General features: G+C 44.4%; 1 protein-coding gene across 3 annotated transcripts in view; it reads left to right on the top strand.

Annotated features, from left to right (window-relative positions):
- LOC115191761 (protein FAM13A) overlaps positions 1 to 16,103 on the top strand; it is an 83,374-nt gene that overhangs the window by 8,726 nt on the left and 58,545 nt on the right. For all 3 annotated transcript variants that reach the window (XM_029749655.1, XM_029749658.1, XM_029749657.1), the window contains exons 2-5: positions 324 to 534; positions 3,479 to 3,688; positions 7,918 to 8,095; positions 14,298 to 14,499. In XM_029749655.1, coding sequence (XP_029605515.1) covers positions 324 to 534; positions 3,479 to 3,688; positions 7,918 to 8,095; positions 14,298 to 14,499 — 801 coding nt within the window. The remainder of the gene's footprint in view (positions 1 to 323; positions 535 to 3,478; positions 3,689 to 7,917; positions 8,096 to 14,297; positions 14,500 to 16,103) is intronic.

Raw genomic sequence — 16,103 nt, 5'->3', positions numbered from 1 at the left:
CCCCTCCCCTCAGCCACAGGTGTGCATGGTAACCAAAGCCTTGTCGTAGCAACCGGTACACAGCCCAAACCCCTCCCCTTTCCCTTCTCTTCTCCCAACACTAACTCTCTCCCCTCTCCCAACTTCTCTGTGTGTCGGCTTGTGTGTGTGTGGCCCTTTCCAAAGGGTCCCTCCATCCCTTCCACACACTAACTGACTCTGTGCCCATGCCAAGGCAGAAGAGGGCATCCCCAGCCCCTATGGAGGTGCCGGACATGGCAGTGCCCACAGTACCAGTAGTACCCGTTGCTGACTGCTGCTCTCTGCTGTGTTCCTATCTCCAGCACAACAAGGCTGCGGTGCAGATCAAGCAAGACATGAAGAAGATGGTCCAGTTGCCCATGCTGAGGGGGACCTCCAGGGGACCTCGAGGAGTGGAGGCCAGGGGCGGTAGGCTGTTCGGCGTGTCCCTGCTGGAGCTCAGGGAGCTGGGCCTCGTGAAGGATGGCGTACCCCTGGTGGTGCGGAGAATGGTAGAGTTCCTCCGAGAACATGGTGAGCTGAGGAGGTTGGGGTTCAAGGGGGGAGGAGAGCGGATGCGGGGATAGGGGGGTCTTTAATGTTTCAATACACAGTCATTTTCTAATGGTCATTGTGCATCCACTTTGGTTCTGAAGGAGTTGTAGGGATGGCTAGATTTTGTTAGCGAGACTAACTTGTTATTATTAACAAACAATTGAATGCGATCAGTTTTTTTCTGACATGATTTCCTAGATTTGATCAACTTCAAATCCACTGTCAATAGACAGGTGTGATAGCTGATACTGTGATAGCCACATCCATAGATATAGAACTCTGCTTTATACTGTATCTATGACCACAGCTATCTTTCTCTGTCATTGAGTCAATAACCCGCCTGATTGCTGTCAAGACAACACAAGGTTAACAATGACAGTGTTAGCCCTCAGTCCAAAGTCACTGTGTTCGCTGGCTAGTTACGCTTTGTATAAGTCATCTCAATGCAAAATCATGTGTTACATTTTAACATCCACTATACCTTTGCCACAAGACTCTTATAGATAATAATTTTATAACACATCATTTTTTATTTATGTTCCTCTTATGAAAAGACCATGTCATTACTTATTGGATTGCCAACTGTAGGCTTTGTGTTGTGTAAAACCACTTTACACTCCTTGACATCACATGTGTTACTGTTATGATTTGCAAACGTGTCATTTGATTGGTATAAATACAAATACAAGCTCCATACCATGATAGGTTTATCCTTGTGTTTTTTTTCTGTACTCTCATCTTGCTATCAAATGGTCAATTTTGCCCTTCTAGTAGTAATTCTCTTGTTTCCCCACTAGAGGTCAGTGTAGTTCTATGATACAGCAGTAGGATGTCCTCCTCCTGACCACATGACGCCCTCTCACAAACTCAGCACACCCACATCATACATTGGGCCTTGCACATAGTTCTTTATTTGTGGGTGTGGTTGAATAATCAGACTATTCAGGTCACTCATCGTTGTGACTAGGAAATAGGAGGGAGACAGTAGAAAATTCCATGTGGACAAAGACAGAGGGTATTGTTTTTTTTAAACTGTTTTTGTTTATTTTTTATTTTTTTATTTGACAGTTTTAGTTAGGTAATAGTAAATGTGCCTGTAACGAGCGTTTCTTAATTACATTTCAATCTCTGGTTTAAATGATTTGTTCTCTGCAGTGTTGTCATTGCAGCCCACTGGTCTGGTAGCATTCAGTAGGATGTGCAACGTTTTGGAACGTTCAGAAAGAAATACGCTGCAGTATGTACAGCAAAAATGCCTTTCTGACATGTAGAATAAGGAATCACGTCATGGCATTTCTGTCTGCAACGTTAGACAACTGCATGTGGCCCTGTAGACTTTTACAACAACAGCAGAGCAACACTTTATGCCGTGTAATCCCAGAAACTGCTGTCCAAATTGATAAAGTATGACTCACACAGCTGCAGCTGCAGGTAGCCTCGCGGTTAGCGCATTGGCCCAGTAACCGAAAGGTCACTAGTTCAAATCCTAGCGCCGACAAGGTGAAAAATCTATTGATGTGAGGAGCAAGGCGCTTAACCCTACTTGCTCCAGGGTCACCGTTGATAACGGTTGACCCTAGCTGTGACCCCCCCTCTCCGAGGGTGTCTCAGGGGGAGCTGGGATATGCAAAAAAGTCATTTCTAATTTGCACATGCATATAAAACACACTTGTACATTTGTGAAATAGGACAGATATAAGCACCCACCAAATGAATGCATTCATTATTGTCACGCATCAACTTGACCCTTTGTCACCTGTGTGTGTGCAGCAATGCTCAGTGATCCAGAGAGACTCTCCAAGTTGACCATGAAAGGTTCCACTCCCTGTCAATGTCTGGGAGTATTACAGTGTGTTATGATACTGGATATAGTGTGCACACTGTTTTCCATGGGGGAGAGCAGGGATCTCCCACCCTGTTCCTGGAGAGATACCCTCCTGTAGGTTTTCACTCCCACCCTGTTCCTGGAGAGATACCCTCCTGTAGGTTTTCACTCCAACCCTAATCTAGAGCACCTGATTCTAATAAATATCTGGTTGATAAACTGAATCAGGTTAGTTACAACTGGGGTTGGAGGGAACACCTACAGGAGGGTATCTCTCCAGGAACAGGGTTGGAGTTAACCTACAGGAGGGTAGCTCTCCAGGAACAGGGTTGGAGTGAAAACCTACAGGAGGGTATCTCTCCAGGAACAGGGTTGGAGTTAACCTACAGGAGGGTAGCTCTCCAGGAACAGGGTTGGAGTGAAAACCTACAGGAGGGTTTCTCTCCAGGAACAGGGTTGGAGTTAACCTACAGGAGGGTAGCTCTCCAGGAACAGGGTTGGAGAGCCCTGGGGTAGAGTAATGTCTTAAGTAGGTGTACAAGAAACATAAAACAACCATTCTGCCATCAGTAGAAGAGATTGACTGTCCCTCTCTTCTTGTTCTCCTCCCCACCCTCTCCTTTGTCTGGTTACTCCCCCAACCTCTCCTTTGTCTGGTTACTCCCCCAACCTCTCCTTTGTCTGGTTACTCCCCCAACCTCTCCTTTGTCTGGTTACTCCCCCAACCTCTCCTTTGTCTGGTTACTCCCCCAACCTCTCCTTTGTCTGGTTACTCCCCCAACCGCTCCTTTGTCTGGTTACTCCCCCAACCTCTCCTTTGTCTGGTTACTCCCCCAACCGCTCCTTTGTCTGGTTACTCCCCCAACCTCTCCATCTTATCTCCTCATGCGTTCTATCTGTTTGCATCTTCTTTTCTATTCCTTCCACGTTCCCCCTCTTTTACCTTATTCTCGCCATCCCTGTCCCTCGTCATCCCCCTCTCTATCCCCCTTTCACTGTGCTTCTCTACCCCTCTCTCCACCTGCCATCATTTCCCATCCTCCACATCCCTCCATCACCTCGCCCCTCTCTCCCTTAATCTTCTCTCTCCATCCCCAGCTCTTCATCATGAGGGTCTGTTCAGGGTCAACGGTAACGTACGGGCGGTGGAGGGGCTGAAACTGCGGCTGGAGAACGGTGAGGACGTGGACTTCCTGGTTGAGGCGGATGTGTGTACAGTGGCCAGCTTGTTCAAACAGTACCTCAGGGACCTGCCAGAAGGCCTGGTAGACTCCACCGTACAGCCTGCCCTTATACAGCAGCACCAGGGTGAGAAATGCTCCTGTTTGGAATAATACAATGTGCGTGTTTCTATAAACTGTGAAGGAACTTGTCCTTTGGGGAATAATTGTCAGACAATGATGATCGATTTGATCCTAGTCTGTCAACAGTACTCTACTCTAGGGTCTTTGACCATGACTGTCTCCATTCACAACATTAGAATTGTGATAGTCATATGACTAGAGAAGTAGGCTATCATACCATAGACTGTATCCCATTCCCATTATCACATCAATGATCATTCCCTTAACCATGGTGTTGAGGTCACAAATGGACGGTAATGATACGTGGTCATTATCATTAAGCAGTATAATCATGCTCAAGCGGTGCTTCCATTTCGTTAGCAGATACTACATACCACACCAGTGTAATCCGTGTTACCGTTCTTCTACAGAGATACTATCAGAACAATCTACAGCTAAGAATACCAGTTGGCACTCGCCCTAAACCGTTTCCCAATCCCACCTCTAAATCCTGCAGCTCTTCGCCAGTGTTCTACGTATCTAGGTCACGGTTCTGACTTCTGATTCGCTCAAAATAGGAAGTGTCTGGGCCACGGGACTGCATGTCACACACACAGACAGGCAGGCAGGCAGGCAGACAGGCAGGCAGGCAGGCAGGCAGACAGGCAGACAGGCAGGCAGGCAGGCAGGCAGGCAGGCAGACAGACAGACAGACAGACAGACAGACAGACAGACAGACAGACAGACAGACAGACAGACAGACAGACAGACAGACAGACAGACAGACAGACAGACAGACAGACAGACAGACAGACAGACAGACAGACAGACAGACAGACAGACAGACAGACATTCGCTGACTCAGGCAGTGGAGAGGCAAAGAGGCAGGGGATGCATTGGCTTCAGCTCAGAGTCCTTCACGGACTCAGTCCATACAGTGTATAATATGAGTCCATATAAGGTCAAGCCAGTCCCATGCCCATCACAGACTGTACTGGCCTAACTCTGGTCTTAACTCACCTCCATGATGATCTAGTTCAATCTGGATGATGGAAAGGGAAGGGAATCTCGTCACAGTTCCAAATAGCACCCTATTCCCTATGTAGTGCACTCATTTTGATGTAAACTGTTTTGGTCAAATTGCTCTGGTCAAAAGTAGTGCACTATATAGGGAATAGGGTGCCATTTGGGGAATAGACTGTGTTTTGTTTAAAAGTGACTTGCGGTTGTCAGAGATGACAGAGAGTGTATATTATAAACGTTTTGGATGAATAGGAATATTTGTCATGGCTTGGTGCCAGACGATGCATTAAGAGAGTGTGGGCCTGGCTGGGTACAAGTCAGTGAAGAAGCAGGACTTGGATTGGCGAGAAAAATGACTCGATATGATTGGTTCAAGTCCCCGTGCCAAAGGTACAGGAAAGTGTTAAACTGAGGGAGGGAATAAAGAAGTGAGGGATGGTTGGATGGATGAGCAGACAGCGGGAGGGCATGACAAAAAGATGAATAGATGGGTAGAGGAATTGGCCAATAGATGCATCCCCATCGGAATGATAGAATGATAGATACAACAGAAAGATGGAAAAAATGTGGACCGGACACACGGATCTATTTTATTCCCCCCCAGAGAGGTGGACGGGGATCTGAATGTTCCCGCTCTCTGTGTGTTGTGTGTGTGTGTGTGTGTTGTTGGAATGGCCACAGATGATGCATTATGGGTGCCAGGAAACCCATCTAAAAACCCAGTGTGGTTTGGCTGACATTTTACTGCCCTGGCAGGTAAAGTCACCCATTAGCAGATTGCAATGTTCGACGCGAACGCATGTGACAGATTTGCCACATGAGGGACTTTTCTGCTGCGTGACTGCCATGGCAACGATAAAGCGGATTACAATATTCTGGATTGTGATGAATTCTATTGTGAATATTCAGTTTAGGGTTAGGGTTGGTCAATATTCACTGTTAAGCCTCAAGCTGATGTCAGTCTTTCCTCTCTTTGTCAGGCTGAAATTCTTTGATATTGTTTACCTGGTTACTGATGATATGTCTTACATTGGAGAAATGAAGGGAAATATGCGAAGAGGTCACTATCATAGACTCCAATAGAGACGCGTTAGTGATAGCGGTCACTAGTCTGAGATTAGGGTCAGTCTGTTTTGTTGTGTGGTAGAAAATGACAGTGGATCAACTGAGTAACTCTATGGTCGTATAATACCCAGGAACAAGCCTGTGTCTGGGCGGTCTTGGCAGAGTGAAGGGCTGACGTCTCCATCTGATCCCACTTCACCTCTCCCCACACACACACACACTCGCATGCACACAAGGGAGCGTACACACACACACACAAATACACACACACACCTCTGAACTTCACCTCACCAGACATGCAACAGCTGTGAGTGCTCTCAGAGAGCCTGATGCCCTCCTGCTGTGTACACACACACACACAAACAAATACACACACACACACACACACACACGACATAGACGCACGCCTTACTCAAGACCAGTAGGTATGTCCCTGTATCCACCTCTGACCCCTGACCCCAATATGAATCCTGACTGGCATCATCATGTTTTCACTGCCTTTTCATTGTAATGTTTAACTTAACCTTTTATTTAACTAGGCAAGTCAGTTTAGAACAAATTCTTATTTACAATTGTATTTTATTTATTTATTTTATTTCACCTTTATTTAACCAGGTAGGCAAGTTGAGAACAAGTTCTCATTTACAATTGCGACCTGGCCAAGATAAAGCAAAGCAGTTAGACACATACAACAACACAGAGTTACACATGGAATAAAAACAAACATACAGTCAATAATACAGTAGAAAAATAAGTCTATATACAAAGTGAGCAAATGAGGTGAGATAAGGGAGGTAAAGGCAAAAAAGGCCATGGTGGCGAAGTAAATACAATATAGCAAGTGAAACACTGGAATGGTAGATTTGCAGTGGAAGAAAGTGCAAAGTAGAAATAATGGGGAGCAAAGGAACTAAATAAATAAATACAGTAGGGGAAGAGGTAGTTGATAGATGTACAGGTGCAGGTGCAGTAATCTGTGAGCTGTTCTGACAGCTGGTGCTTAAAGCTAGTGAGGGAGATAAGTGTTTCCAGTTTTAGAGATTATTGTAGTTCGATCCAGTCATTGGCAGCAGAGAACTGGAAGGAGAGGCGGCCGAAGGAGGAATTGACTTTAGGGGTGACCAGAGAGATATACCTGCTGGAGCGCGAGCTACAGGTGGGTGCTGCTATGGTGACCAGCGAGCTGAGATAAGGGGGAACTTTACCTAGCAGGGTCTTGTAGATGACCAGTGGGTTTGGCGACGAGTATGCCAACGAGAGCATACAGTTCGCAGTGGTGGGTAGTATATGGGGCTTTGGTGACAAAACGGATGGCACTGTGATAGACTGCATCCAATTTGCTGAGTAGAGTGTTGGAGGCTATTTTGTAAATGACATTGCTGAAGTCAAGGATCAGCAGGATAGTCAGTTTTAGAGGGTATGTTTGGCAGCATGAGTGAAGGATGCTTTGTTGCGAAATAGGAAGCCAATTCTAGATTTAATTTTGGATTGGAGATGTTTGATGTGAGTCTGGAAGGAGAGTTTACAGTCTAACCAGACACCTAGGTATTTGTAGTTGTCCACATATTCTAAGTCAGAACCAAACAATGACGGCCTACCCCGGGCCAAACCCTAACCCGATGCTGGGCCAATTGTGCGCCGCCCGATGGGACTCCAATCATGGCTGGTCTGTAGTGACGCCTCTAGCACTGAGATGCAGTGCCTTAGATCGCTGCGCCACTCGGCTAAGGTATTGATGCTAAGGTATTACCAGCATCGTGGTCATCGTGGAGCATTGCTTTAAAGTACAGTACTCTCAAAATGCCTTCCAATCTTTTAATTGTTGATAATGTTGTTTCTACATGTTTGTGGTTTCCTTCTAGGTGTACAGCTGTTCAACCAAAGCATATCACAGTCTCTCCCCTCTCTATTAATGTCTACAATAGAGCACAATTACCTCAGTCAGCACTCACTCTTATCCAGAGCAATTAACAGGAGCAATTAGGGTTAAGTGCCTTGCTCAATGCCACATTGACAGATTTCCCCCCTAGTTGGCTCGAGGATTCAAACCAGCGACCTTTCGGTTACAATGGAAAATGACCTGCCGCCATGAATTGAACAGAACAGCTTTATTTTCCCCAGACTGAACTAGTTTTTAAATGGGTCTTCCTGTGTGTTTCTCTCCAGAGTCCAGTGAGGATGGTTTCTGCTCAGACCTGAGGGTCTTACTCCACCAGTTGCCAGACGTCCACTACAGCCTCCTACAGTACCTCTGTCTCTTCCTCACCCAAGTGGACCAGCGCCACAGGGAGAACCGCATGACCGCTCTCAATCTGGCAACTGTCTTCGGCCCCAATGTCTTCCAGTAAGTTTTGCAGCCTGTCTCTGGGATTGGTGTTAGTGGGTCAGTGAGTTAGTGGTATAGCACACTTAGGTTGCCATGTTGGTCCAATGTCTTCCAGTGTGTTTTATTACATGTTCATGGGATTTTGGGATGGGGTTTTAGTGGGGCATGGGTTTAATAAGACAGATGGGTTGCAAGGTGGGTCTAAATGGCAGGTGACTGTCATTATGTCTAAGGCCTTGTTAAAGCCAGTTTATGGTATATGTGTTACGAGTCATGCATGATGTTATGGAGAAAAATGGTTTGAGCGTTAGTGCTATATCCTTTTAAAAAGATACACAGAAACTGTTCAAAATCAAATCAAATGTTACGTACACACTTTGTACAGCAGGTATAAAAGGTGCAGTGAAATGCTCGTGTGCTAGCTACCTCAACATTGCAATACTATAGTTAAGCAATAAGGCCCGAGGTGGTGTGGAATATGGCCAATATACCACGGCTAACCACTGTTCTTAAGTGCGATGCAACGCAGAGTGCCTGGATACAGCCCTTAGTTACCAACGTAATTAGAGCAATAAAAATGAATGTTTTGTCATACCCGTGGTATGCGGTCTGTTATAAACTGGGTGGTTCGAGCCCTGAATGCTGATTTGGCTGACAGCTGTGGTATATCAGATCGTATGTTTACTGCTCTAATTACGTTGGTTACCAGTTTATAATATCAATAATGCACCTCGTGGGTTTGTGATATATGGCCGATATACCAAGGCTAAGGGCTGTGTCCAGGCACTCCTCGATGCGTTGTGCTTAAGAACAGCCCTTAGCCGTGGTATATTGGCCATTTAACACACCGCCTCGTGCCTTATTGCTTAAATATACCATGGCTGTCAGCCAATCAGCATTCAGGTCTCGAACCACCCAGTTTATAATCAATAATAATAAAGAGTCAAATAAAAAAGTAATAGAAAAGTCGTTTTTGTATTTTATTTGGTTCCCCATTAGTTCCTGCCAAGACAGCAGCTACTCTTCCTGGGGTCCACATAGTAAAATCCTGGTTTGTACTCAATAGGATATACAGAATAGATAATGTATGTGCTATGTCAAGTATGACTGTATTTACCATATAAAGTGGATAGTGTGCTGGTTGCGCAATTGACTAAATAGTATATTATAGAACAGCAGTGTTGTGCTTGTGTGTAAGGGTTGGCTGTGTGGAGAGTCTGTGCAAATAGTCTCTACGGTGCAGATAGTCTCTAAGGTGTAAATAGTCAGTTCATAGTTTGATTTATGATTGATTCATGTTAAAATGTTCCATATAATAATTGTTCTATAAGACAAAACATGCCTGTCTAAAATAAGAAAATATAACAGAACGGGTCCTGAGAACTCCAGCAACCTCCAATGAGTTGTCCTGACTTAGTCCCTCGCGTCTCCACTCCAACAACATTGTTTAATCCCTTGCTATTTACCACCTGCTGTTTTAAAGGGTAGAACGTTCCTTAACAAGCGTATTAAAACCTGCTTGGATGTTGATTTATTCTTGGAGCATATCGTTATCACGCCTGAGAGGACGTGTGTGTGTGTGTGTGTGTGTGTGTGTGTGTGTGTGTGTGTGTGTGTGTGTGTGTGTGTGTGTGTGTGTGTGTGTGTGTGTGTGTGTGTGTGTGTGTGTGTGTGTGTGTGTGTGTGTGTGTTTGTGTGTGTGTGTGTGAGACAGAGATTAGGCTCTAGTGGCCTGCCTGTCTGTCTATAACAGACTTTGAATAACACATATACACACACACACACACATACAGTAGCTATCTCTATGCACTGGGACTTCTAGGCTGACTTGCCTAAATAGTTGGAATCAGGTTGATTGATTGATGTTTGTGTTTCCGTTAACATTGTCCTATTCTAAACCTGTGTTGATATGTGTTGTCATGTGAAAGAGTAGGTTGGAGAAAGGGAGAGAGCTTAGGTACACGCTGTTGCACAATTTCCTGGCTCACCCTCTGTCTCTCAATCATCTCTCTATCTCCCTCCTCCTCCACCTTCTCTGTCTATCTCACACAAGCCCATGCGTGTGAACTCACACACACACAGTCTTGTACAACTAACCTTGTGGGGACACATTATTCAGTCCCATTCAAAATCCGATTTTCCCTAAACCGTACCCTTCCCCAAACCTTAATTCAAAACCTTAATTTTCCCTAAACCTAACTCCTAACCCTGAACCTAATTCTAACCCTAACACAAATTCTAACCTTAACCCTAAACCCCCTAAAAATAGCATTTGACCTTGTTTGGACCAACAAAATGTCCCCATTTGGTCAAATTTTTTCTGGTCCCCACAAGAATAGTTAAACATGTCCACACACACACACATACACTCCATCTCTAACCAACATGGAGGGCTGTAGGCTTAACATGCCATTAATGTTGTGGTGATAGAAACCTCACCACGTTCACTCATAGAAGGTTCATACAATTCTCCTTTACTGTTCACATTCTCTTCCACTTCTACCGGCATCCCTTTGTACTGGCACTACTTGAGAGGAACTAAAAGGAAACTCATCCCTGCTTGTAAATGTCACTGACAGGGTTTCAGAAGTGCTTGGTGAATATTATTTGAAGTCAGACTTTCTCACACAAAAGTTAACCAAAAAAGTAAATAGTAACAATATTGTTGGGTCATTCCGATTTCCATGAGTCGGTGGTAAGACTTTAAGTGGTCTGATACGTACTCACACACCTTAAAGACTCTACTGTCCTCTCTGTCGTCTATCGTTATTAGTGGGCGTTCCCAGTCTTCCTTGGCCCATGCCTTCCTGCCCGCTTTGCTTATAAACGGTGTCTGAAGACACACAGACCAAAGTGTTCTGTCTCCTGTTACATTTACATTTTAGTCATTTAGCAGATGCTCTTATCCAGAGCGACTTACAGTAGTGAATGCATTCATTTAATTTAATTTCATAAATTATTATATATTTTTTTCTGTGCTGGCCCCCCGTGGGAATCGAACCCACAACCCTGGCGTTGCAAACACCATGCTCTACCAACTGAGCTACATATGGGATGGGACTGTTCTCACAGGTTCATCCCATATGGCTTGCACCGTGATCGAGGGCACTATGTTCCAACTTCTCATACCCCCTGCCCGCTTTCCTGCCCACCTGATTGGCAGCCATATTTTATAATAACCCCTGGTGTCCGTGCCAGGGAATCCATCTCTGATGGCACAGCGTCTCACTATCACTGGAGGGTCTGTACAGGACATAGAGTTGGAAAGAGGGCACGCACCCTATCTTTGCCATTATTAATGTCCACAATGGTGCTGTCCGCTAAAATAGGTTTTGTGGCAACTGTGCCCTCTATCGAACTCCTTGGTACAGTAACAGGACCAGGTAGTGACCAGAGGAGGCTGGTGGGAGGAGCTATAGGATGACGGGCTCATTGTAATGGCTAGAATGGAATTAATGGAACGGAGGTTTCCATATGTTTGATGTGTTTGATTCCATTCCATTGATTATATTCCAGGTGTTACAATGAACCAGTCCTCCTATAGCTCCTCCCACCAGCCTCCTGTGGAAGTGACATACCTCAGCTGGGGCCTTATACTGTACACCATGTCCTCAGTTTGTTCCCTCCATCAACCAATCAGAGAGGGGTATAATTAGGACCAGCGCCCAGGCCATGTCGGCATGTCAAACAGCTGTTCAGGAACAACTCAGTGATATGATCTGGTATCAAGGGCTACTGGATTGTCCTGACTTGGCCTGACATGGTACTGGAATGTGCCCTACTCCAGAGGAGGCTGGTGGGAGGAGCTATAGCAGGACGGGCTCATTTTAATGGCTGGAATGGAATTAATGGAACGGAGTAAAACATGTGGTTTCCATATGTTTGATGTGAAACCATTCCGCCCGATTCCGCTCCAGCCATTACCACGAGCACTTCCTCCCCAATTAAGGTAGCACCAACCTCCTGTGCCCTACTCATTGAGATCCACTATAATATTACTGTCTTCTATTTAATGATGTGGCATCGTGTTTTGCCGCCATAAGAGCCCCATAAGGTCTGTAGATAAGCACTTTGTCGATGGACTGTTGTGTTATTGTGCTATGATGTGAAAGCTGTTGTGGTGCTTGTGTTTTCCTTGAACCATGTTTTCCTTGTTGACCTTGTTTTGTGTCAAACGGCCCCTGCAGAAATTATGTATTGTAGCTTTCGATGCCCTTTGTCATGGCAGGGAAGGTGTTGTATTGCAGCAAATAGGGAGTGGAGCTTGAACGATAAGTACCCTGTGACCCTATGTCTGTCAGTCAAACACCTACAGTGGCTTCAAAAGTATTCACCCCCCTTGGCATTTTTTTATTTTGTTGCCTTACAACCTGGAATTAAAATAGATTTTTGGTTTGTTGTGGTGCCATATTCTTTCCATTTGTACCATTTGATTTACACAACATGCCTACCACTTTGAAGATGCAAAATATTTTTTATTGTGAAACCAAAAGAACTAAGACAAAAAAAACAGTACTTGAGCGTTCATAACTATTCACCCCCCCAAGGTCAATACTTTGTAGAGCCACCTTTTGCAGCAATTACAGCTGCAAGTCTCTTGGGGTATGTCTCTATACGCTTGGCACATCTAGCCACTGGGATTTTTGCCCATTCTTCAAGGCAAAACTGCTCCAGCTCCTTCAAGTTGGATGGGTTCCGCTGGTGTACAGCAATCTTTAAGTCATACCACAGATTCTCAATTGGATTGAGGTCTGGGCTTTGACTAGGCCATTCCAAGACATTTAAATGTTTCCCCTTAAACCACTTGAGTGTTGCTTTAGCAGTATGCTTAGGGTCATTGTCCTGCTGGAAGGTGAACCTCCGTCCCAGTCTCAAATCTCTGGAAGACTGAAACGGGTTTCCCTCAAGAATTTCCCTGTATTTAGCGCCACCCATCATTCATTCAATTCTGACCAGTTTCCCAGTCCCTGCCGGTGAAAAACATGGTGGTGTTCTCAGGGTGATGGGAGTTATTGGGTTTGCGCCAGACATAGCGCTTTCCTTGATGGCCAAAAATCTCAATTTTAGTCTCATCTGACCAGAGTACCATCTTCCATGTTTGGGGAGTCTCCCACCTGCCTTTTTTTGCAAACACCAAACGTGTTTGCTTATTTTTTTCTTTAAGCAATGGCTTTTTTTCTGGCCACTCTTCCGTAAAGCCCAGCTCTGTGGAGTGTACGGCTTAAAGTGGTCCTATGGATAGAAAGTCCAATCTCCGCGGTGGAGCTTTGCAGCTCCTCCAGGGTTATCTTTGGTCTCTTTGTTGCCTCTCTGATTAATACCCTCCTTGCCTGGGCCGTGGGTTTTGGTGGGCGGCCCTTACTTGGCAGGTTTGTTGTGGTGCAATTTTTTATATTGGATTTAATGGTGCTCTGTGGGATGTTCAAAGTTTCTGATATATTTTTATAACACATCCCTGATCTGTACTTCTCCACAACTTTGTCCCTGACATGTTTGGAGAGCTCCTTGGTCTGAAAGACTCTGGGGCCTTTCAGAACAGGCGTGTATATATACTGAGATCATGTGACCGATTGTGTGACACTTAGATTGCACACAGGTGGACTTTATATAACTAATTATGTGACTGAGGGTAATTGGTTGCACCATATCTTATTTAGGGGCTGCATAGCAAAGGGGGTAAATACATATGCAGGCACCACTTTTCCGTTTTTAATTTTTTATTTATTTTTTTAAACAAGTTATTTTTTTCATTTCACTTCACAAATTTGACTGTTTTGTGTATGTCCATTACATGAAATCCCCAAAAAATATATTTAAGTTACAGGTTGTAATGCAACAAAATAGGAAAAACGCCAAAGGGGATGAATACTTTTGCAAGGCACTGTAGCTAAACTAAAGATGGTGGATAAATGAAGAAAATTTACTCAGGTCGTTTACCATTGGAAAATAATGGTCAGTTCCGGTCTACTTAACTGGGCGTCTCTCCCATAGAAACCAATGCAATAGCAGCTGGGTCTAGTCTACTTAGTTCATTGACTTTCATTTAGCCAGATAAAAACAGTGAGTGGGGTGTCTCACTTCCTCTTCTGTCTCTGGCTAAACTACCACGCCAAGAGGTCCAAACCTTTTGTCAATGTTGCTACAATATTGTACTTATGATAGTGACAATTTGTATCATTATCTGCCATCTCCAATCTTCTCTGTCTGGCTCTGTCACCAGTGTGTCCTCTGGGTTCGATGGGATCCAGGAGCAGAACATCTGTAATAAGATCATGGCAAAGCTGATCCAGAACTACAGCAGCATATTCAACAACAACTACCAAGATGACGACCATAAAGAAGAGCACTGTGTCTTCAATAGAGATGGAGACAGAGGAGAACACATACAGGAATCTCTACCCTCTAACATCATCATTGTTAAAGTGAGTTACTGGTATTTTACATGTATTTTATACAAATTTTAATATTGATCTGGGCTGGTTTGGTCTTCCCTATGTGGGCTCTGGTCAAAAGTAGTGCACTATGTAGGGCATAGGGTGCCATTTCGGAATTTATCTGGGGGGTACATTTTGTTTGCCTGCGAGTGATGTTATACCCGTCTTTGAATTGATTTGGCTTGACGCAATCTCAGTCACGACTCTTCCAAGGGAACATCTTTGTTTTGATGTTCTGTTCTTGCTATCGGTCCATATTTAATGAGTCTAGACTACCCTTTGATGTGTCTCAAGAGCTTGAGGAGAAGAGAGAGTTGAGGAGAAGAAAATCATATATAATGGGAATACACATACAGGCACAAGAAGATACATCAAGCTGTAAAATATATTTATTAACCTGCTTTAAGAATCCATTCTTTTTGGTCGAATTTTAACAAGAATGTTGTAATTATTTCCCAATTGTCATTCCTGACTTGGGCCTGTGCCCTTAGTGTCAGAAAGGGCCAATATTGGTCAGTGTAGAAAAGGCCGCTGGTGAGTTTGACCTGTTACAGTATACCCATAATTCTGTTTTTAACTACAGTACCAGTCAAAAGTTTGGACACACCTACTCATTCAAGGGTTTTTCTTTATTTGTACTATTTTCTACATTGTTAAATAATAGTGAAGACATGAAAACTATGAATAACACATATGAATCATGTAGTAACCAAAAAAGTGTTAAACAAATCAAAATATATTTAGATTCTTCAAAGTAGCCATCCTTTGCCTTGATGACAGCTTTGCACACTCTTGGCATTCTCTCAACCAGCTTCATCTGGAATGCTTTTCCAACAGTCTTGAAGGAGTTCCCACATATGCGGAGCACTTTTTGCTTCACATATGCTGAGCATTTGTTTTCCTTCACTCTGCAGTCCAACTCATCCCAAAGCATCTCAATTGGGTTGAGGTCGGTTGATTGTGGAGGCCAGGTCAAACCAGATGGGATGGCCTATCCCTGCAGAATTCTGTGGTAGCCATGCTGGTTAAGTTTGCCTTGAATTCTAAAGAAATCATAGACAGTGTCACCAGCAGAGCACCCCCACACCATCACACCTCCTCCATTCTTCACGGTGAGAACCACACATGTAGAGATCCTCCGTTCACCTACTCTGTGTCTCACAAAGACACGGCGCTTGGAACCAAAAATCTCAAATTTGGACTCGTCAGACCAAAGGACAGATTTCCAGTGGTCTAATGTCCCTTGCTCTAATGTCCCTTGCTCGAGTTTCTTGGCCCAAGCAAGTCTCTCTTTCTTATTGGTGTCCTTTAGTGGTGGTTTCTTTGCAGCAATTTGACCACGAAGGCCTGATTCACACAGTCTCCTCTGAACAGTTGATGTTGAGATGTGACTGTTACTTGAACTCTGTGAAGCATTTATTTGGGCTGCAATCTGAGGTGCTGTTAACTTTAATGAACTTACCCTCAACAGCAGAGGTAATTCTGGGTCTTCCTTTCCTGTGGCGGTCCTCATGAGAGCCAGTTTCATCATAGCGCTTGATGGTTTTTGCGACTGCACTTGAAGAAACTTTCAAAGTTCTTGAAATCTTCCG

This window comes from Salmo trutta, chromosome 4 (genome assembly GCF_901001165.1).
Source record: "Salmo trutta chromosome 4, fSalTru1.1, whole genome shotgun sequence".
Classification (NCBI taxonomy): Eukaryota; Metazoa; Chordata; class Actinopteri; order Salmoniformes; family Salmonidae; genus Salmo; species Salmo trutta.
Note: the sequence above shows the minus strand (reverse complement) of the source record. Positions and strands in the feature narration are given on the sequence as shown.